Source organism: Phoenix dactylifera, chromosome 1, assembly GCF_009389715.1.
Source record: "Phoenix dactylifera cultivar Barhee BC4 chromosome 1, palm_55x_up_171113_PBpolish2nd_filt_p, whole genome shotgun sequence".
In the NCBI taxonomy this organism is placed as follows: domain Eukaryota; kingdom Viridiplantae; phylum Streptophyta; class Magnoliopsida; order Arecales; family Arecaceae; genus Phoenix; species Phoenix dactylifera.
Window position 1 is genome coordinate 600,422 of NC_052392.1, and position 24,418 is coordinate 624,839.

General features: G+C 40.5%; 2 protein-coding genes across 3 annotated transcripts in view; both read left to right on the forward strand.

Moving 5' to 3' along the window:
- The window catches only part of LOC103698734 (putative disease resistance RPP13-like protein 3), a 35,332-nt gene extending 11,618 nt beyond the window's left edge, over nt 1–23,714 (forward strand). Inside the window, exons 1-2 of one of the 2 annotated variants that reach the window (XR_005508755.1) lie at nt 22,213–22,511; nt 23,439–23,714. Coding sequence is in view for 1 of the 2 variants with exons in the window: in XM_039119673.1 (XP_038975601.1) it covers nt 23,439–23,466 (28 nt within the window). In the remaining variant the exon portion in view is untranslated. Of the gene's footprint in view, nt 1–22,212; nt 22,512–23,438 lie in introns of those variants that run through there. The other variant, XM_039119673.1, reaches the window with a different exon arrangement.
- LOC120106586 (short-chain dehydrogenase reductase 3b-like) lies at nt 14,314–15,462 on the forward strand. Its single transcript, XM_039119580.1, has 2 exons — nt 14,314–14,424; nt 14,539–15,462. The coding sequence occupies exons 1-2, from the start codon at nt 14,411–14,413 to the stop codon at nt 15,332–15,334; spliced, it is 810 nt and encodes a 269-aa protein (XP_038975508.1). The 5' UTR covers nt 14,314–14,410; the 3' UTR covers nt 15,335–15,462.
- Nucleotides 23,715–24,418: the final 704 nt, after the last annotated feature.

Genomic DNA, 24,418 nt, shown 5'->3' on the forward strand with positions numbered 1-24,418 from the left:
TCTTGTTTTCATTGCGGACAGAAAGGTCATAAAATTGCAGATTGCCCACAAAGAAACGAGATTAAATCTACGCGGCAATGGAAGGAAGCCAGAGGCCAAAGACTCAAGGAAGGGTGTTCGCACTTACACAGCAGGATGCACAAGCTTCTAATGCAGTGGTCGCAAGGTAATATTCCCGTATTCGATATTTATGCTTATGTCTTATTTGATCCGGGTGCCACACATTCATTCATATCCTCAAGATTTATCAAAACACATAATATATTGTGTGAATCTATGACCACTAAGTTCTATGTGGAGACGCCAGTAGGTGGTATGTTGAGCACTGATGTTATATGCAAGGCATGCAAAATTGAAATAATAGATAGGGAGTTACCTGTGGATCTAATTGTACTTGATATGCGGGATTTTGATGTCATTCTGGGGATGAATTGGCTTGCTACCTATCATGCCTCAGTGGACTGTCATGGCAAGAGGGTAAATTTTCAAATTCCGGGGGAACCGGCATTCAGTTTCTGTGGGAACCAGGGAACTGCTTTTCCTCATATTATCTCGGCTTTGCAAGCTGGACGAATGTTAAGGAAAGGATGCACAGGTTATTGGCCTCAGTAATTGATATACAACAAGATGAACTAAAGATAGAGGATATTCCTATAGTGAATGAATTTTCGGACGTCTTTTCCGAGAGTTATCAGGATTGCCACCGGGACAGAGAAATTGAACTTTCACTATTGATCTTGTAAACCCCCCCCTGGTTCAGGGTCCGATTTCTAAAGCTCCTTATCGAATGGCCCAGCTGAATTAAAAGAATGAAAGATCAGTTGCAAGATTTACTGGACAAGGGTTTTATACGACCTAGTGTGTCACCTTGGGGAGCTCCAGTGCTCTTTGTGAAAAAGAAAGATGGAAGCATGAGACTCTGCATTGACTATAGAGAATTGAATAAAGTCACTATACAAGAACAAGTACCCTTTGCCTCGAATAGATGATTTATTTGACCAGTTGCAGGTGCACATGTTTTCTCTAAGATTGATCTCCGCACAGGATATCATCAGCTAAAGATCAAAGCGGAAGATGTACCCAAAGACTGCATTCAGAACTTGTTATGGACATTTATGAATTCTTGGTGATGCCTTTTGGATTGACGAATGCCCCAGCAGCTTTATGGACTTAATGAACAGAATATTTAAATCATTTTCTAGATCGATTTGTGGTGGTGTTCATTGATGACATTTTAATTTATTCAAAAGGAAAAAGAAGAACATGAGGAACATTTACGAAGCGTACTTCAACTCTTAAGGAGGGAGAAGCTCTATGCTAAATTAAAGAAGTGTGAGTTTGGTTTGAATGAGATATCGTTTTTGGGGCATATCATATCCGGAGATGGATTTTCTGTGGAATCTAGCAAAAGTGGAAGCTGTAGTACAATGGAACAGGCCTACTAATGTTTCTGAGATTCGCAGCTTTCTAGAATAGCAGGCTATTACAGACGATTTATGGAAGGATTTCCTCTATAGCTATAACTTTGACTCGCTTTAACTCAAAAAGGAGTTAAGTTTGAATGGACTGAAGATTGTGAACGAGGCTTTCAGGAATTAAAGAGGCGATTGGTTACAGCACCTATTCTACTATACCTACAGGTGATGATGGATTCACAATTTATAGTGATGCTTCAAAAAAGGGACTCGCTGTGTTTTGAGGGCAGCACGGTAAAAGTAGTAGCCTAGTGCCTCTAGACAATTAAAATCTTATGAGCAAAATTATCCTACTCATGATTTGGAGTAGCAGCTGTGATTTTTGCTCTCAAGATTTGGAGACAGCATCTTTACGGGGTGCAATGCGAGGTGTTTACAGATCACAAAAGTTTGAAATTATATTTACCCAGAAGGAATTGAATTTGAGACAAAGAAGATGGCTGGAATTGTTGAAGGACTATTGATCTAACGATAAACTTATCACCCTGAAAAGCTAACGTTGTTGCAGATGCCTTGAGCAGAAAGTCAATAGGAAATATGGCTACTTTGATTACTAGCCAACTACATATTTGGAAGATGTGAGGAAACTTGAACTAGAAATCCGAGTACCTGGCACAAGGACTCAATTGGCTTATATGCAGGTTCAGCCGACACTCATAGAGAGGATCAAGACAGCTCAGGGTAATGACCAGCAGTTATTGAAGATTCGGAAGTCGATAGAAGCAGGAGATATATCTGAATTCAGGATTCATGAGGACGGATCTTTGAGGTATCGGAATAGAATTTGTGTACCTATGGATTTAGAAATCAAACAGGAAATTCTTAAAGAAGCCCATCAGTCTGGATATACAGTGCACCCAGGAGGAACTAAGATGTATAGAGATTTAAAGGAATTGTATTGGTGGAACAACATGAAAAGAGAAATTGCTCAATTCGTGGCACAATGTCTAGTATGTCAGCAGGTTAAAGCTGAACACCAAAGACCTGCAGGACCGCTTCAGCCTCTTGACATTCCAATATGGAAGTGGGAACAAATTTTTATGGATTTTGTAACAGGACTGCCAAAGACTCCCAGTTCTAATGATGCAGTATGGGTGATAGTGGATAGGCTAACTAAATCGGCACACTTTTTACCTATCAAAGTGGGGTTCGGTCTGGAAAGGCTAGCTAAATTATACATTAAAGAAATTGTGAGACTGCACGGTATTCCAGTATCCATTTTGTTGGATCGAGATATTAGATTTGTATCACAATTTTGGAAAAGCTTGCATAAGGCTTTGGGGACAAAATTATGTTTTAGTACTGTCTTTCACCCTCAGACCGATGGTCAGTCTGAGAGGACCATTCAGATTCTCGAGGATATGTTGAGAGCTTGCGTCATAGATATGAAGGGTTCTTGGGATGAGCATCTACCTCTGATAGAGTTTGCATATAACAACAGTTATCAGAGTAGCATACAGATGGCGCCTTATGAAGCCTTATACGGAAGAAAATGCCGTTCGCCAATTTGTTGGGATGATATTGGTGAACGAAGATTGTTGGGCCCTGAACTTGTTCAACAGACAGTTGAGAAAATCCAGCTAATCAGAGATCGCCTTCGGACTGCACAAAGTAGACAGAAGAGTTATGCGGATAATAGAAGACGAGAATTAGAATTTCAAGTTGGTAACCATGTATTTCTTAAAATATCACCTACAAAGGGAGTTGCAAGATTCGGTATTCGAGGAAAATTGAATCCCAGATTTGTTGGTCCGTTCGAGATCTTGGAAAGAATTGGTAAAGTGGCTTACAGACTTGCCTTGCCGCCTTCTCTGGCCGGTGTACACAATGTTTTCCATGTCTCGATGTTGAAGAAATATATATCAGACCCAAGTAATGTCACAGAGCTTGAGCCTTTACAAGTTAGAGAAGACCTATCATATAAGGAGCATCCAGTGCGGATAGTGGACAGGAAAGATCAAGTTTTGAGACATCGTGTTATACCTTACGTCAAGGTGCAGTGGAGCCATCATACAGAAAGAGAAGCTACCTGGGAACTGGAAGATGAAATGAAGCAGAAATACCCTCAACTTTTCGAAACTGCAGGTACGCAAATTTCGTGGACGAAATTTTTTTTTAGGAGGGTGGGATGTAAAACCCTGGAACTGGGCCCGGTCCAAGTGACCGGCCCAATCCCAAAATCTCAGCCTCACGTGCAATGCACGTGAGGCGACGGGATGGATTGTTTCCATCCCGAAGAAGAAGGAAGCCCTATTTTAGGGCTTCCTCTCCTCCTTGCGGCCACCGAGAAGAGCCGTCGAAAGAGAGAGTGGGGAGAAAGGGGCCAGTTGGGGTTTTCTTCTTCCTCTTCTTCTTCTCTTTCTTCTTCAATTTCCGTCGGTACGAAGGGGGGTCTTCTTCTTCTTTTCCGTCGGAGAGGGGGAGGCGCCGGTCTTCGTCGGGCGCTGAGGTAAGAATCTCTCACCTTCTTCTCCTTTTCCTCTGATGCTTGGCCACGATGTTGGTGGGTTGGGGCCGGCCCGATCGCCGGATTTGGGTCCAAAACGGCTTGCCTAGCCGTCGGCGTGTTCGCCGCCGCCAGTCGCCCGGGGGTGGCCGGGCTTGCTCCGCCACCTCCTGCCGCTGCCAAGGCCGGCCACCGCGGTCGCCTTGGGTTCGATCGAGAGGAGAGAAGAGGGGGCGGCGACAGGGGGTCATGGGGTCCCCTGTTTCACCGAAGGAGAAGAAGGGATCGGGAGAGAAAAGAAGAAAGAAGAAAAGAAAGAAGGAAAGAAAAGAGAAAAGAGAAAGAATAAAGAGAAAAGAAGAAAGAAGAAAAAGAAAAGAAAAGAAAAGAAAAGAAGAAAAAAAATATAAAGAAGGGTGGTTTTCGGGTATGAACCCGGATCCGAACCCGAACCCGGGGTGCTAGACACTTCGAGAAGGTCGGCCCTGGGAGAATGTTAAAATTTAGGTTGTATATATATATATATATATATATTGTGATGAATTTTAAAAGAAAATATGGTTTTTGAATATTAGGTTCTGCGAGGGAATTGCGGAATTAATTGGATTTGTCGTGGATCACGTTCGCAAGGTAAGTGATGTAACCTCTTTTCTAGATTTATCGGCACACTATATATATGTTTCACGAATCGAATTATTCGTGATTTCGAATTTGATGCATGGATTATATGTGTATTTTTAGAATATTATATGATTATGATTGAACGTATTTGCTTTTTGATTTGAATTGTGTTTAATTGCTCTGACATTGTACCTTTTGGCTTGGAACACTAAACATAATGTAAGAAAAGATTATGACTTGAAATAGATTCAGACTTGCAGTCGGGGCTATGTTGAGGACCCCTGCCAATGGGGGGCTAATACATTGGTACTGCAAGATGAATAGTCGGTGATATGACCCTACCACAGGGAACATGTGGTCATAGTTTCTGGCTGTTGAGTTGAATCCGATAAATTGAAAGAAATTAAGATATGAACGACATTTGGGTTTTGACATTGTATGATTTTTCTTATATATAACTGAAATATGAAATAGAGAACAAACTGAACTATCGACCTGGCCTATGTTGAGGACCCCGCCAATGGGGGCAGATACGTTGGCAATTGACTGTCCTGAAGGACTCACCGCAAGAAGATTAGTCGGTGTTGATGACCCTGCCACAGGGAACATGTGGTCATAGTCCAGGATCGACATGATAAATTGAATATGTGAAAGAATCTTGAAACCGCGAAAAGAATCTTATGAATTCAAGGAAATATTTGACTTATACTTTGGAATTGCATATTTATTTATTTGCCACATATTATTGCTTGACTTATCTAGTTAGAGTGTTCATTACTTACTGGGGCTGTCTAGCTCATTATATTATCTCTTGTTGTTTTACAGATTTTGAGAACTAATCTATTGGGGATTCAAATTGGGGAGAGCGACTAGAAGGATTGTGGCATAAGTTATCTTAGATTAGGGTTATTTAAGTTGATTTGTTATTATGGACATTTATTATGATTGGTGGACTTTTGTTATTTTAAGAACTAGGTTTCTGCATGTTGGTAAATGATTATTCCGCTGCGTATTTAGACTTGTGAGACCTTATGGACTTGAGTTAGTCAATGGAATAAGATTGCATTTATTCAGTTAAATTATTTTAGAATTGCATAATTGAGGTGTTTGGGTTTAGATGCCTTGCATGCTCGTGGGGAGAAGTTTCCTACGGATGTGCGGCGGTTGGCGCGACCCCCCGCCCCGCGATCTCGGGACGGGGGCGTGACAGGTTAAAACCTTCAGCATAAGGCTAGCCCTGCCTCAAGCTCAGCCAAGGATACTATGCCGAAGGCCGACTCGACATAAGTCCTGTTGCCTTCTACATCTACCAGAGTTCTAACTCTCGCAGGGCAAGGCCAAAGCCAGAACTGAACATATTTCAGCAGAGCCAATCCAGACATAAAGCAGGAGGTCATGCTGATAATATGAAGAGGTATCTCATATGGCTTTACACGCATAGAGAAGTGGGTTCCTTGCTTTACTTGTCGCGGTGGCTGGCAGTGGGGCCCGGGTGGACTGACTGAGGTATCTCATATGCTATTTCTCCTCTTGTGGTGGCCCACGTAGATGGGATTGAGGAGAACTTCTTTCCCAGAGATCAAGGTCTCTCCTTCTTGGCATCACACGGTCGACCATCCTCCAAAATCTTCTTCGTCTGAGTAAGAGAGAGGGAAGGAGATATGGCTGAGTCTCTGGTTTCCAATGTCGTGTCTCAGCTTACCAACCTTCTTCATCCAAGAAAGCTGTTTCCTTGGTGTGTGCTTTGATCAGAATCGAATGGGTGAAAACCCAACCTCGAAGATGCAGACTCCAGAAGGAAGAGCGGAGATGCAAGAATGGGAAGCTTGGATAAGGCAGATAAGAGGTGTAGCATATGAAATAGAAGACGTCATAGGCACCATCACTACATGGCGAGAGGCGACGCCAAAGGAGAGGCTGCATGGGCTCCATTTCGAGGTACTCTCACAAACCTTGTGAATTGATCACCCTCCGTAAAATTGTTCCAGAATTGAGCTGATAAAGAACAAGATCCATAGTATTTCTCAGAACACAGTAAGCTATGCCCTTGCCAATCCAGGTCAAAGTAGTGCAGTGGATGGAAGCAGGGGTGGCAATCGGGTCTGGTCAGACATAAACGGATCGGGTCAGATGTAGGTCGGGTCACAAAATTGTAAACCTGAATCCAACCTATTTATTAAACAGGTCAGAAATTACAACTGAACCCGACCTGTCTATTAATAGGTAACCCAACCCAACCCGTTTAACCCATTTAAATAAAAAAAATTTAGTTTAACCCGTTAAACTAAATTGATAATGATAAACATATTATGCAATAAAACAACAATAACCAACATGTACACCTGCAGTCCTACCCTCACCTCAGTCTTTTTAAATCATTTCATGAGTAATTTATATGAGTGAAAAACAAGTAACTGGACTTCAGATTAGTCAATTTTGATTCAGATTAATATCATTAGCTGAAAGAATGAAGCAAGAAGCCCTTTAGAACCCGCTATCTTCTTCCGATCATTGCTAAAGTCATCAAAAATGATGCTTGACATGTAGAGCACTTATTTCCCAGAGATGAGGATGGACTCTCTTTCTTGGCCCATACGTTCGACCATCCTCAAAAATCTTCTTCGTCTGAGTAAGAGAGAGGGAAGGAGATATGGCTGAGTCTCTGGTTTCCAATGTTCGTGTCTCAGCTTACCATCACATGTCTCTGGTTTCCAATGGCTGAGTTTTCTTTTTTTCTCCGCAAGACATGCAGCTCACTGGTTGCCAATCACATGGCTGTGGTTAGGAGTCCATATTGCATCATTTTCCAAACAACGATGGAAGGGCCTCTTAATGCAATAGGTCATGTAGATTGATAACTATAATAAGTCTTAAGTTCCATAAGTTAAAGAATAGATGGAATAGCATAAAAAAATGTTATTGCTGATATATAATCTTAATCATCAGATGTTAGGAAACTGGCAGTTACCCCACATCACCCACTAAAAGAAGAAAATAATTACAAAAGATCTCCTAAACTCATAAAATAAGAATCTGAGGGTTCGAAAGACAGTATGAGGCTTAAAATCAGCACTACTGTTGCTCATATTGGTCTTTTTTGCTCCTAATTTGGTATGTTCTTTCTGGATTCCATGAATTTCATTCCATCACTTGCTGATTCTGAGTCTAACCTGTGGAGATGCAATTTTCATAATCATACCATGAGTCATTTAGTTATTCTACTAAATAATAAAATATGATGATTGGTCATCTTCATTTCAATGCTAAAGGCCTTATCATGCATACGATAGGATGTGTATATGGCGATCCTAAAATATCATTTAGCTGTTCTACTAAATAATAACATCATGAGGATTGGCTCATCTTCATTTTGAAGCTAAAGGCCTTATCATGCATCGGATGGCATGTGAATATGGTGCGCTTAACATGTCATTATGACAACCAAGTCACCTATCATTCAAGCATGCATCTCAACTATCTTCTTGGAAGTTGGGTTACAGCAGTAATCATTTGCATCTGAAATGTTATAACCCATATATGGACTCCCTTACTGATTATTAGTTGTCATATCGTCAAGTTTATTAGCAAAGCCAAGCGGCCCTAATAGCTTAGCCAAACATTTGATGCTATAATGATGGGAAAAGTTTGAAGTCGAAGACATGATCCTGGAAGGAAAAGATGCACCAACGGTGCCTATTGGGCATCAATTTTTTGCCGTCTTGCTCTATATTAGCGATAAAGTGCCTGATAAACACCATTTCGCCATCAAATATTAGGAGGACAACACAAGGCTTAAGCCATGCAAATTTTTGTTAAAACAACTAAAATTTGACACCTTAATTTCCAGTAATCTTTCCATTGTCAAAGTTGACACCTTAAGTTATTTAATTATAATAAGGTGAAGATTGTTTTACATCATGGATTGTCATAAATAACCTTGGCATTTGTCGATAGGACTATGTTGATCATATCCCCCGGCATGTAATTTACATCCACGCAAGATGGAATAAATGAAGCTCATATGATCGATCAACAACTTGAAGCTTACTGCATTATGAGATAATTCGTTTACTGCATGCACCATATTACGGTGCATCCCCGTCGTTTAATGTGCACACGATATTATGGTGCCAAAAATTCTACACACATTAGCACGTGAAAATATCACACCACCTCTCTCCAACGACTCCTCTTTCCCGTCCCTATCTTCCTGTACTCATCTTTGGAGAACACGATCGAGCACGCCATCGATGCCTAATTCAATAGTGCAGCAGCCGTCCACACCGTCGCTGACGAATTCAATAGTGCAGTTGCCTCCCAAGTATTAGTCAGTGCGTCTATAATTCAAGGGGTAATTAATTCCCCACCCTCCAATAAAGATCCGCTATAACAAAAAGTCCCGGTTGACCGGTCTTAAAAGGGGTAATTAATTTCCGGTCCTTGAGCCCCTTTTATTTTTTTTAAAAGGCCGAAAATGCCCCTGCTCTCTTCATCTCCCATTCCCAGAAGGAGAAGAAAAAGACCCCCCCGCCGACCCCGGCCCGCACCCGCCCGAGCTCCCTCCTGCGGCACCGCCGGCCCCGACTCGCCTCCTCCCGAGCCCCTTCTCGCGACCCCACCTCCGCCCGAGCTCCCTCTTGCGGCCGCCGCCGGCCCCTGGCTCGTCCCTCTCGAGCTCCACTCCTGCAGCCCCGCCCCCTCCCGAGCCCCTTCCCACGGCCCCGCCCCCTCCCGAGCCCTCTCCCGCGGCCGCGCCGCCGGGATTGGCCCCGCCCCTGCCCCTCACGAGCCCCCTCCTGCGGCCGTCGCCGGCCACAACCCGTCCTCCTCCCACGTCTGCCACGGCCCGGCCCCTTTCCGAAGTCGCCGGCCTAGCGGGAGTAGAGGTGTTCTCCGATGGCCAGCCGCGGCTGCCGCCGCCGGCGGCCCCACCTCCCGCGGCCCGGCTCCCTTTCGGCGCCGTCGGCTCGCGGGAGGAGAAGAAAGAAGAAGGGAAGAAGAGAAGAAAAAAAAGAAAAAAGAAAAGGAAAGAAAAAGAAGAAAAGAAAAGAAAAAAAAGAAAAAAAGAAAAGAAAAAAAGAAAGAAGAAAAATAAATAAATTAAATAGCATCAATATATATATATATATGAATGAACAAATAAATAAATAAATAATTATATTTTTATGAAATAAAATAATTATAAATAAATTAAAGCTGCTGCGGCTGGACCTCCTCACGCGGCCGCCACGGCCCGGCCCCCTTCTGGCGCCACCGGCCTCACGGAAGGAGAAAATAGAAGAAAAGAAAGAAAAAAGAAGAAAAGGAAAGAAAAAAGAAGAAGAAAAGGAAAGAAAAAAAAGGAAAATTAAAAAACAAAAAGAAAAAAGAAAGAAAAATAAATAAATAAATAAATGATAAATAAATAAATACATATTATATGTGATGAACGAATAAATAAATAAATAAATAATATATTGTAAAAAATAATAAATAAATAAATAAAGTGGCTGCGGATGGGCCCCCTCCCGCTGCTGCCATGGCACAGCCCCTTTTTGGCGTCGTCGGCCTCATGAGAGGAGAAAAGTAGAAAAAAAAAGAAAAAAGAAAAAAAAGAAAGAAAAAAAGAAAAAGGAAAAAACAAAAGAAAAGGAAGGAAAAAAGAAGATTTAAGTGTGTGTAGAGAAGACTTAATTGTTATACAGAGAACACTTAACTTGTATGATGCACACAATTAAGTATTCTCTATATACAATTAAGTTTTTCTGCACCATACTTAACTGTGTGATGCAGAGAATACTTAACTCTGTGCAGAGAAGCAAAAGAAAAAGAGAAGAAAAGGAAAAGAAGAGAAGGAAAGAAAAAGAAAAAAAAGAAAAAAGGAAAAAAAGAAAAAAGGGAAAAAAGGAAAAAAAGAAAAGAAAAAAAAGAAGAAAAAGGAAGGAAAAAAAAAGAAAGAAAAAGAAGAGAAGGAAAGAAAAAGAAAAAAAAGGAAAGAAAAGGAAGAAAAGGGAAAAAAAGAAAAAAGAAAAGAAAAAAGAAGAAAAAAAGGAAAGGAAAAAAAATACTTAACTGTGTGATGCATTAGAACAGTTAACTGTGTGCAGAGAAGATTAAGTGTGTGTGCAGAGAAGACTTAATTGTATACAGAGAATATTTAACTTAACTGTGTGATGTATAGGGAGAAGAAAAGACCCCCCCGCCGACCACGGCCCGCACCCGCCCGAGCTCCCTCCTGCGGCCACCGGCCGGCCCCGACTCGCCTCCTCCCGAGGCCCCTTCTCGCGACCTTGCCTCCGCCCGAGCTCCCTCTTGCGGCCGCCGCCGGCCCCGGCTTGTCCCCTCTCGAGCTCCCTCCTGCAGCCCCGCCCCCTCCCGAAGCCCCTCCCACGGCCCCGCCCCCTCCCGAGCCCTCTCCCGCGCCGCGCCGCCGGGATTGGCCCCGCCCCTGCCCCCTCACGAGCCCCCTCCTGCGGCCGTCGCCGGCCACAACCCGTCCTCCTCCCACGTCTGCCACGGCCCGGCCCCTTTCCGAAGTCGCCGGCCTAGCGGGAGGAGAGGTGTTCTCCGATGGCCAGCCGCGGCTGCCGCCGCCGGCGCCCCACCTCCCGCGGCCCGGGCCCCCTTCCGGCGCCGTCGGCTCGCGGGAGGAGAAGAAAGAAGAAGGGAAGAAGAGAAGAAAAAAAAAAGAAAAAAAAAAAGAAAAGGAAAGAAAAAGAAGAAAAGAAAAAGAAAAAAAGAAAAAAAGAAAAAAAGAAAAGAAAAAAAAGAAAGAAAAATAAATAAATAAATAAATAAATAAATGCATCAATATATTTATATATATGAATGAACGAATAAATAAATAAATAATATATTTTTATGAAATAAAATAATTATAAATAAATAAAGCTGCTGCGGCTGGACCTCCTCACGCGGCCGCCACGGCCCGGCCCCCTTCTGGCGCCACCGGCCTCACGGAAGGAGAAAATAGAAGAAAAGAAAGAAAAAAGAAGAAAAGGAAAGAAAAAAGAAGAAGAAAAGGAAAGAAAAAAAGAAAATTAAAAAACAAAAAGAAAAAAAGAAAGAAAAATAAATAAATAAATAAATTGATAAATAAATAAATACATATATATATGTGATGAACGAATAAATAAATAAATAAATAATATATTGTAATAAAATAATAAATAAATAAATAAAGTGGCTGCGGATGGGCCCCCTCCCGCTGCTGCCATGGCACAGCCCCTTTTTGGCGTCGTCGGCCTCATGAGAGGAGAAAGTAGAAAAAAAAAGAAAAAAGAAAAAAAAAGAAAGAAAAAAAGAAAAAAGGAAAAAACAAAAGAAAAGGAAGGAAAAAGAAGATTTAAGTGTGTGTAGAGAAGACTTAATTGTTATACAGAGAACACTTAACTGTATGATGCACACAATTAAGTATTCTCTGTATACAATTAAGTTTTTTCTGCACATACTTAACTGTGTGATGCAGAGAATACTTAACTCTGTGCAGAGAAGGAAAGAAAAAGAGAAGAAAAGGAAAAGAAGAGAAGGAAAGAAAAAGAAAAAAAAGAAAAAGAAAAAAAAAGAAAAAAGGGAAAAAAAGGAAAAAAAGAAAAGAAAAAAGAAGAAGAAAAAGGAAAGAAAAAAAAAAGAAAGAAAAAGAAGAGAAGGAAAGAAAAAGAAAAAAAGGAAAGAAAAGGAAGAAAAGGGAAAAAAAGAAAAAAAGAAAAGAAAAAAGAAGAAAAAAAGGAAAGGAAAAAAATACTTAACTGTGTGATGCATAGAACAGTTAACTGTGTGCAGAGAAGATTTAAGTGTGTGTGCAGAGAAGACTTAATTGTATATAGAGAATATTTAACTTAACTATATGATGTATAGAACATTAACTGTATGCAGAAAAAATTTAAATATGTGCAGAGAAGATTTAATTGTGTATAGAGAACACCTAACTGTGTGATGCACATAATTAAATGTTCTCTGTATACAATTAAGTCTTCTCTGCACACACTTAATTGTGTGATGCAGAGAACACTTAACTGTGTACAAAGAAGATTTAAGTGTGTGCAGAGAAGATTTAATTGTGTATAGAGAACACCTAACTGTGTGATGCACACAGTTAAATATTCTCTGTACATACTTAATTTTGTGATGCAAAGAACACTTAACTGTGTGCAGAGAAGATTTAATTCTGTACAGAGAATACTTAACTGTGTGATGCACACAGTTAAGTGCTATCTGTACGCAGTTAAGTATTCTTTATGTACAATTAAATCTGTGTGCAGGGAAGACTTAATTGTGCACATATATAGAATACTTAATTGTTTCTTTTTTCTTTCATTTTCTTCTTTTTTTTTCTTTTCTTCTTTTTCTTTCCTTCTCTTCTTTTTGTCCTTTTCTTCCTTTTTTCTTTCCTTCTCTTCTTTTTCTTTCATTTTCTTCCTTTTTCTTTTCTTTTCTTCTTTTCTTTCCTTTTTCTTCTTTTTTCTTTCTTCTTTCTTCTTTTCTTTTTCTTCTTTTTTTTTGTCTTTTCTTCCACTGTATCTATCAATATCAAGAAAAGAAAAGAAAAAAAAGAAGAAAAGAAAAGAAAAAGAATAAAAAGAAAAGAAAGAAAAGAGAAGGAAAGAAAAACAGAAAACTGTGCCAGACTATATTAAGTGTTAAAATATTAATTAATTGTATGCCCAGCTTACTTAAATGTATGCTATACTATATTACATGTGTACCAAGCTTACTACCTAACTGCCACTCATTCATTATTTTCTTTTTTTCTTCTTTTGTTTCGTTTTTTTCTTTTTTTTCTTTTTCTTTCTTTTTCTTCTTTTTCTTTTCTTTTTCTTCTCCATTTTTTCTTTTCTTTTTCTTCTTTTTCTTTCCTTTTTCTTCTTTTTCTTTCCTTTTTCTTATTTTTTCTTTTCTTTCCTTCTCTTCTTTTTTTTCTTTCCTTTTTTTCTTTTCTTTTTTCTTCCTTTCATTCATTCATATATATATATATATATATATATATATATATATATATATATATATATATTCCCTTTCTTTCTTTTTTTTTTTCTTTTCTTTTTTTCCTTTTCTTCTTTTCTTCTTTTCTTTTTCTTTTTTTTCTTCTCTTCTTCCATTCTTCTTCTTTCTTTTTTCTTCTCCTCCCGCAACGTTGCCGGCGTCGGAAGGGGGCCGGGCCATGGTGGACACAGGAGGGGGCCATGGGAAGGGGCCGGGCCGCGGTGCCTGCGAACAGCCGCGGCGGCCGTAGATGGCCCGCGGAGAATTCTTCTCCTCCCGCGAGGCCGTCGGCCCCTGGACGCGGTAGGAGGGTGGGTCGTGGCCGCAACGGCCGCAGGACGCCACGGCCGCCCTTCCTCCTCTTCTTCAGCGCCTCCCCACCGTGGGGCAAGGGCGGGGGTATTCTCGGCGACGCAGCAAAGCAAGGGGGCTCGGAAGGGGGCTGGGGCGGGGGTATTTCCGGCGGCGCGGCCACTGTAGGAGGCTCGAGAGGGGTTGGGCCATGGCCGGCACTGGCCATGGCGGGCCCGACCCCTTTTTTTTTCTCTTCTTCGGTGGGATGGAAGATAAAGCAATATGAATTAAAATATTCTTTGAGGGCATTTTCGTCTCATAATAAAGTATTGAAATATGGCTGGACTGAATAATCGGTTAGAGACCGGTCAATAAAGTATTGAAATATGGCTGGACGGAACAATCACTTAGAGACCGGTCAATAAATGTACCGGTGATTAATTACCCCATAATTCAATTCATTTTCAAGATTGGAAGCTATCTCGATACACATCTTTAAATATTTCAGAACTGTAGCTTTGCTGGGACGTCAATATAAGAAGAAAGGCGGAGCCATTTCGCTCAACTGTGTCAAGGGTCATAAGATTAAGTAGAAGTACCAAACCTTAACAATATGTCTAAGCAGAGGTGACGCTATGTTTCCCAAAGCTAATTCATGGATTTGAGCTTATATTTTCATGCATGTATACTGGTTAATTTCCAGGGAACTTGGCGCTAACAAGTGGTAACCATGACACGCAGGTTGGAAGGCAAGGTGGCCATCATCACTGGCGCGGCCAGTGGGATCGGGGAGGCCACCGCAAGGATCTTCGCAGCCCACGGCGCCCTCGTCGTCATCGCCGACATCCAGGACGAGCTGGGCGCCGGCGTCGTCGCCTCCATCGGCCCGGACAAGTGCAAGTACAAGCACTGCGACGTGCGCAGCGAGAAGGAAGTAGAGGAGCTCGTGGGCTTCGCCATCAAGGCCTACGGCCGGCTCGACATCATGTTCAGCAACGCCGGGATCTCGGAGAAGATAACCAGCAGCATTCTGGACGTGGACTTCGACGTGCTCGATAATGTCATCGCCGTCAACGTCCGCGGCATAGCTGCCACGATCAAGCATGCAGGGAGGGCGATGGTGGCCAGCGGGACACGAGGATCGATCATATGCACGGCGAGCATCGCGGCAACGAGGGGCGGATACGGGCGGGCAGTGTACACAACGTCGAAGCATGCGTTGGTCGGGCTCGTGCGGTCGGCGGCAGCGGAGCTTGGAAGGCATGGAATACGGGCGAACTGCGTGTCGCCGGCCGGCGTGGCGACGCCGCTGGCTCTGAAATACACTGGGCAGAGCCAGAGTCAGTCAGACGAGATTTTCGAGGGCATGATGGTGTTGAAGGGAGGAGGGCCGTTGAAGGCAAGTGATACTGGGGAGGCTGCACTCTTCCTGGCGTCCGACGAGTCGGCGTTCGTCACCGGACAAAACCTGATCGTTGATGGGGGGGCGACTGCTGTTGGTGCGATCCCTCCAGTCCCTGCAGCCCAAGTGAAATGAAACGATGCACTTTGAGTGCTGCGCGCAAAGTGTAATCAACCGATGGCATGCCTTATTAAAATCATAATAATAATATAGTAATAAAAGCCAAGGCTTGCGTTGCTTTGGATTATTGGGATAGAGTTTAATTTCGTTGTTTTGAGTTTGCAAGTATTATAATTAGAACACTGGCTTGGACCCAGGTGGCTTAATTTGCAGGCTATGAAGTTGGATTTTTGATAAAATCTTATTTGGAGGTGAAAACTTATAAATTATAGAGTACTGCGCGTTCCCAAGGTAAGGATACGATGGTTGGTATTGATCCATCCCAACTTCTGAGAGAGAGAGAGAGAGAGAGAGATCTGTTTTCTTCGGAGTTGGTGGATAGGGAGTCCAGAATGGAGATATGGTTCTAACCGGTTATGTCACTACAGAAAAAAATCGGTTTTACAGACGCTTTTTATAAACATCCGTAATTTTCAGTCTAGCGCCAAAATTTTCCGACGTTTTTAAAAAGTGTCGGCAATAGACGACGCTACTAAGCGTCGTTGTACTGACTGGCCTACGACGACGCTTATAAGCATCGTCAGAAGTGAAATTCACGGCAAAACCAGCGGCCGCCCCCCTCCTCCTCATTCTACATCCTGATCAAGCCCTAGCTCCTCTCCGACGACAAGCGACCGACCCTTATCCTCTCCAACGACGAGCGATGTCCGACACCATGGTCCTCTCCTCGTCCCTCTCCTCTCCGACGCTGAGTGACCGTACATCCGCAACCTCCTCTCCTCCTCCCTCCTCTGCGGCGCCGACCGGCCGATTTCATCCCCCTCTTCTCAAGAAAGAGGTATCATTTGATAACCCCACCGAATAGAAAATTTCTTAATAATTTATTAGTGGATGTGTGTAATTCGGATACTTTTGTGTTGAATATTAAATAGAAAATTTTCTGTTGTGTAGGTTATTAAATAGAAAATTTTTTGTTGTGATGGTTTTTAGGGAACTAGTTTTGGCCCCCCCTCCCCCCTATTGCTGTTTGTAGGTTGGATGGGTGTTGCTTGAAGCTTTTTGTTGACTTGTGCCATTGGCTTCAGAACCAATGGCACAGTTTGTTCTCTTTCCTACTCAATTCAAAGTGTTGAAGTTAAGACGAGATATTTCTTTTATTGTTTTAAGCTAGTTGAAAGATGTAATCATGTTTGTAATTATTCCATTAAGTTGATCCTCGATGGATAATGATGTTTGATGGCGAAGGCTACTTCCCCAACATCTGAGCTTGGCCTTACGTGCTTCTAACCATTAACTACTTAACCCACCATTTCTAGGTAGGATAAGCAGCTAAGGTGGAAACTTGGGAAGATGAAGAACTGCCCTAGAAATTTAGTTAAATTACAGATTATGGTGGGCATATACGCCTATGCAACTCTAAATGAAACCAGTATGATACAATTATACAATATGAAACACAAGATATACAGAGATTATAAAGCTATTTTTCCATTCAGAAACCGCTCCTGATTAGACCACAGATCCATCCAGAAGCTTAGTCGAGTTCCTGAGTTAGATCCACAGAAGCTAATTATTAGACCACAAGTCCAATCAAACGGATCCAGACTGGGGGTTTGGATCTTCATGTTTCCAAACAGTCTTTGACTTTAGATCTCCTCTATTTGCAAAATATCGGCACTTTGTCAGTTTTTGGCAACAATTTAAATGCGATCACGAAAAGCTGCAAGCCGTGACTAGTGCAAAGTTGATGATTATTACGTTCAACTCCAGACCAAAGGAAGATATTCTAAGATTCTCTTGTATAAAAGTGTGAATTCTTTCAAACTTCAGATGGATTACTGCATATATCTCCTACAGAAATCAAATTATTATAGAAAAGCCCTTCCGGATGTTTGCATATTGCATTTATTGGAAAACATGAATGATAGCTATATTTCTTGCATAGCAATATGTACTACACCCTGCCAAAGGAAGATACTGTTCGAGAGTCTCCCGTGTCAAAGTGTGAACTCACGCTTGGAGGAGTTCAAATTTTAAGATGGAAATAACTACATATATCCCAAAGAAATAGAATTATTAAAGGAAAGTCCCTTCAGATACTTCCAATTTACTTTTTGTTGGAAAACATAAATAGTGAGTAACTGCTTGCATTAGTTCATGTACGGACAAATCTATATATATTGAATAACATTATTGCATGCATTTATTCCCTTACATATAAAGCAAGTTCTATTGACCACAATACATGCTCAACCTTCAAAAAATTATGTTTGTGAGAAACAGTAATTCAAGAGTGAAAATTAGAATAGACAAAAATTGGATAAATAAGTCGAGATTCGGTGCCGAATATTTGAATGAAGTTTAGAATTTCGTTAAATTTGCTTTTGATAAATCTGATATAATTGGAAAGATTTTTTGTCCATGTCAAAAATGTGTAAATTGTTTTGCTCTCGCTCCAAAAACTGTTGAAAAACATTTAGTATGGAATGGTCTTCTAAAGGATTATAAAGAATGGATATTTCATGGAGAGTCTAAATTGTCGTCTTTATGTAACCAACTTTTAATTATGGAACACACTACTAGTATTGGATCTAGTAATACGAACAGAAATCCTGTTAGAGAAAATGATGTGAGGGACTTACTTAGATATGCTCTTGAACATAATGTTAGAAATTTAACAAATTTCAGTGGAGAGCAAGAAGCAGCTGCAATAGGTGATGAGCATACTGTTACTGAATCTATACATATTGAGGAACCTATAGACTCTAAATATAACACAACTCGATATCATAACTTGCTGAAAGATTATGATCAAGAACTATATCCGGGTTGTAAGAATTTTACGAAGGATTTTTTCTGGTGCATTTATTCCATTTGAAATATTTGATGGATGGTCTAGCAAGTCTTTTACTATACTTCTTCAATTATTAAAGGATGCATTTCCAGAAGGTGCTACTTTGCCATTATCTTTTTATAAAGCCAAAAAACTAGTAAAAGACTTGAATCTTGGATATGAAAAGATACACAATTGTCCAAATGACTATATTTTATACCGTGGTGAAAATATTAATGATGATTCATGCCAAACATGTGGATCTTCATGATGGAAAAAACAAAATGAAGACGAGTCTGATTTGTCGAATCAAATGGATGCTGCACAGACTAAAAAAGAACGGGCTAAAGTTTTGAGGTATTTTTCTCTCATACCTAGATTGAAAGAGATGTATGCATCATCAAAGACGGCTTCCTCGATGAGATGGCATGATGAAGACCATACAAGGGATGGAATGTTAAGACACCCAGCAGACAGTTTAGCATTAAAAGCATTTGATGATAGACATCACGAATTTGCTTCTGATGTTCGCAGTGTTAGGCTGGGTTTGGCTACTGATGGATTTAATCCATTTCGAACGATAAGTTCTACATACCGCACTTGGCCAGTTATTTTGGTTCCATATAATTTACTACCATGGATGCATATGAAACAGTCTTCACTCATTCTGTCAATGGTTATTCCAAGTGATAAGGGCCCAGGTAATGATATAGATGTTTTTCTGCGGCCTTTAATGGATGAACTGAAAAAGTTATGGAAGGGTATTGATGCATTTGATGTTTTCACTGGGCCGAACATTCAAATTGCGTGCAACTCTTATCTGGACAATCAATGATTTTTCTACATATGCTATTTTATCTGGTTGGAGCACTAAAGGGTGTATTGCATGCCCTTCTTGTGGAGATTCAACCCATTCATATTGGTTAAAATCTGGAGGAAAATTTGTTATATGGGTCATCGTCGATGGTTAGAAGCAAACCATCCATTTTGATTTCAGAATAATTTGTTTCATGGTATCATAAAGTTGCGATCTGCTCCTATTCCACCAACTGGAACTAAAGTTCTTAAACAAATGTATGGCACTAACTATATGCCCGGTAAGGTCTCCAATTGTTCAAAGAAGAGGGGAAAGGGTGATGTTGGCAGCTTAATGAAAGAAGGGTTAATAACACAGGTTTTTGAGGATGCTGACAACTTCGAGAATGATGACAACATTTATGGACAAAAAAATGACGATGGCACAAACTCGGTATCTACACAGAAGCACTTATGAAAAAAAAGAAGCATTTTTTTTATTTACCTTATTATGAGTATAATCTTCTTCGACATAATCTTGATGTCATGCATATAGAAAAGAATGTTTGTGATAACTTGATTGGAACATGTTAAATCTTGAAAGAAAGACCAAAGACAACTTAAAAGCATGTCTTGATTTGAAAGACATGGGCATAAGACAAGAGCTTCATCCGAAAGAACTTGCCAATGATAAATATTTTATACCTTCTGCATGTTACACAATGTCTACTCAAGAGAAAGATCTTTTTCTAACGGTTCTAAAAAATATGAAGGTTCCTGATAGATATGCATCAAATATTTTAAGATGAGTTAATCTTAAAGAACGAAAACTTTCAAATCTTAAAAATCACGATAGTCACATTTTGATGCAAGATATCTTTCCATTGGCTTTAAGATCGTCAGCTCAGAAACAAGTTCTTGCAATTGTGTCTCAGTTATCATCCTTTTTTAAGGCATTATGTTCCAAAGTTCTTGATCCTAAGGAGCTTGATCAATTGGAGTCTAATGTTGCACTTACACTATGCCATATGAAGAAATTTTAAGGTAGTATTATTTCGATGTGATTGGGTGAATATAAACTCATCTAGAGGTTTGAGGCAAGATATAAATGGCTTCACACACTACCAGAAAATATGCATATAGTGACGGAAAAATAATGACGGACCGTTATCAGTCACTATTTGTGATGGATTAGTGACCGACAGAAATTTAGTCACCGTGGTGTGAACTTAGTGACAGATTAGTGACAGAAAGGTCATAGAATACGCGGGTAGGATGGGCACCAAAACTTAGTGACCGCCGTAGTGATGGATATCTGTCAGAAAACTGGTAACCGAAATTGCAACCAGACAGTGACAAATTCAGCCGTCACAAATATTGTAACCCAAGGGTTTATAAATTTTTAAAAGATTATTTTTGGCAGTGACGGGTTATTGACAGAAATTTTCGTCACCAAATTTAATTTTTAATTCCAAAAATATTAAAAATATTATTTTTGAGTAATTATAAATTAAAAAAAAAGATAAAAGGAGGAAAATCCAAAATAAAATCAAGTGTGCCCGCCGCTCCGCCCAAATTCCTTCGATAGCCCAAATCCCAATCGTTCTCCAGAAAACCCAAATCCCTTCTTCTCATTCCAAAATCCCATGGCGCCGGCCACAAACGATGACCCATTTGCACTCCTAGTGATTAATGGCAGTAAACCACTTCTTAGATGTCTTTTAAGTCCTTGTGGAATTTTAGATGATTCTAGTGATACTAGAGAGGTAGAAAATTTGAATGTTCAACCAAGAGAGAGGTGGAGGATGATCTGAATTATTCAACCCCAGCCTCACTCCCAGTAGACAAAAAACTACAAAACTAAGCAACATGTCGCAACTGAGTTGGAGGCATTGGCCCAGAAGCTTGCAAAGAAGTGTGGCGGACTTCCTCTTGCACTGGTGGTGTTAGGGGGGCTTCTGTCAAGGAAAGATCCTAGCTACGATACGTGGTTGAAAGTAGCTCAGAGCATGAACTGGGCATCTACTAGAGATGGGAAGGGATGCCACAATATATTGGGTTTAAGTTACAATGACTTGCCATATCCGTTAAAACCATGTTTCTTGTACATCGCTGCGTTTCCAGAGGACTCCATTATCTCTGTTTCCAAATTAGCTAGGTTGTGGGTCGCCGAAGGTTTCATACTGCAAGAGCAGCGACAGACAATGGAAGACACCGCAAGGGATTGGTTGGATGAGTTGGTGCAGAGGTGCATGATCCAAGTTGTCCATAGAAGCCCGGATCGTGGGCAGGTTAGCCGCATACGCATCCATGATCTGTTACGCGACTATGGCCTTGAAGAAGCCAAAAAGGATGAATTTCTTCATGTTTGCAGTAGTGAGGACATGGCAGTATCTGATCGTATATCGAGTCATCGTGCAGCTTTCTACAATCGTATCAATGAGGATGTGGTTGTTTCCTCACCGCATCTCCGCACTTTGCCGGGCTTCAATTTAATTTTGACTAATGGGGGAAGATTTTTGAATGGGTTAAACTTATTAAGGGTGCTGGATTTGGAGAATGCACAAGATTTGAAGGAGTTACCGAAACAGATGGGCAGCATGATTCATCTACGATACCTGGGATTGAGAAACACTGGTTTGAAAAGACTGCCATCCTCCATCTGACATCTTTTGAATCTGTAGACTCTGGATGTGAGCAGAACAAAAGTCGAATGGCTTCCGAAATCATTTTGGAAAATCCGGACGCTGAGGCACGTATATATTAATATACACATGTTTCTAAGCGCACCGATAAGTGGTGATCACAAGAACTTGCAGACTTCGAAAATCGAGGACTTTGGATTTGATATGGATGTTATGAAGATCGTCTGTTCACTAGGCTTAAGATTCACCAAAAATTTGGTTACTACACCGGGCTTTACTAGGGACGTGATTGACAAAGCATGTGAGAGAATATTTGCAGTACTCGGAAAAGCACTTGAGAAAATGGACAGCCTCATCTCCTTCTCTCTGAGTTTGCACGAACTTATAATCCCTGGGGACGTCCTTTTCGCTCGGGCACCAAACCTGCACCGGCTCTGTTCATTGAAACTGGATAGACAGTTGTTACTCAAACAACAACAACAACTCCCAGACAGCAGCCAATTCCCGCCAAACGTCACCAAGCTCGTATTATGGTACTCTGAATTGGAGCAAGACCTAATGCCGGTGCTAGAGAAGCTGCCAAACCTCAGTTTTCTTGCCAGTACGTAGGGACAAGCATGTTGTGTTCTTCTGCTGGTGGCTTTTCTCGACTGCAACACTTGATATTATTCTATCTAAACAATTTAGAGGAATGGAGAGTGGAGGCTGGGGCAATGCCCAGCCTCACCCACTTAACCATTCATTGGTGCGCGAAATTGAAAATGCTTCCCGAGGGATTGCAGCACGTGACCACACTTCGAGAACTGAAGCTGATTGAAATGCCCCGTGAGTTCAATGGCAGGGTCAGAAATGAGGTCCAACACATCTCCTCCATTATTTTTGTAGATGAGCTTGTTGAAACATAATATCACCAGTACCTGTAAGACACTCCCTCCCTCCTCTATTTCCTCTATTATTTCCATCCCTCGAGATCCTACTAATGGAATAAATTTCTTGCATGATTGAATACGCTCAAAGCTCGCAATTATAGCATGCTACATGTTTGATATAATATCATGCATAATATTATGATTGATTTCTCTCTGATCTTCGAACATTCTAATTGCTGAAATTCTTATTCAAAAATTCTTTCCCTTATCTAGTTTAAGAAACAGAGCATTGAACTCAACCAAGTACTACTGACCTTACTGGAGATTGATCCTCACTATTTCTATTGTTTTTTGTCAAATACAAACAGTTGGATGACAGGATGTGATAACTCGGTCCATCTCTTACAACACCTCATGCATTAAGACACTGATAACACCATTCATACACCTGGGACCGGCCAAGAACAGTTAGAAAAAGTAGAAAGTAAACACTGAAAAACTCAGAATATGTATTCTAAACATTAGGGGGAAATGATTGTTATTACGGTCGGTTGTGATATTATGACTCCTTTAACTTAGGGGAAAACTCTATTAATGGAATAAACTTCTTGCATCATTGAATACAATCAAAGCTTGTAATTCATAACTTAGTAATTTCAAATATAATTCAAGATAATAATATATTATTAGTACTTTAGTAATTTAAATTCACCCTTCCTTTAGAATCCACAGTATGGGAAAATATGAATGTCATTGAATGCATCTTGGTACTTACCTCTTCTGAAGTTATTTCTCCATTCGATTAATCAAGAAATTTAATTCTAGTTCCTTCCAAATGACCGGGTTTTTATATATATGCCAAATTTCCACCATGCCAAAGGATGCGCATGTTTTTCGAGCTACATAAAAAAATTCAACACCTAACTTTATCATTTCCATCTAAATAAATAACCAATATGTTGTTTCCTGTCTTGCAGGATAGCCATTTTAATTGGCATTAGTTGAAGTGATGATCCAGTCAATAAGGTTCTCTGGCTCTCTTTAATATGTGCACAGAAGCATTTCTAGCTATTTCTTATGGAACCATGGAACCGTTGATTGTATGAGTTCTCAATTTTCATTTTCACATCATATGTTTCTCTAGATTTGATGGAGTTGTTAATTTTCCATAATGTATTAATAATGCTTTGGCACAAGAACTTCGATCTGAACTTGCAAATATTTGGTAATATATGTTATATTCTGATGCAATATTCTTTTCTGCTGTTTCTTCAATAGCATCCTTAAAACAACAGCTTCTTCCATTCCTCAACTTAAATTTAGCATATGCACGAACCCTTACCTAAGCCTCACATAAAGTTCATGTTTCTTTCTTAATTCAGAAAAGGAAGAGCGCAAGCTCCATCTTATTTCATTAAGATTATGGCACAAAGTTCATGTTTCTCATTAACTCTTATTGCTAGTGGCTTGGTAAAAGGATCTATGACATTTTAGAAGCAGATACATATGAGGCTTTTTTTTTCTTTTTCGCATATTCTTACCAACTTCAGATGTTAGTTTGATACAATATTTGACATTAGTTGGTTGGATTTCTCACTTAAACCAAACTGCTTGTGATCAAATGAAATTGCAGACCCTACAAATGCTGCAAACTGGGTCTGTTTACCCATTTGAGAGTACCTTCATAGATGAGATCCTTTCGATCATATGTGTAGCTATGCTTCCCCTAAAACATAGGATCCTCAAATGAGATTTACTAGGATTTGGATACTAAAGTTGATGGAATGATTGTGCGCTGACATTTCTTGTTGGAAAAATATTTGATCGAGCGTGCCATGATCGTTCATGTAAGTTTGCTTGCTCTCCAATAAGATACTTTTCTGCTTGGATGTGCATTTTTAATCTCTATTTTGCTAGTTGCTATGAACATGGAAAGGTGTTCTGCATTATAACTTTC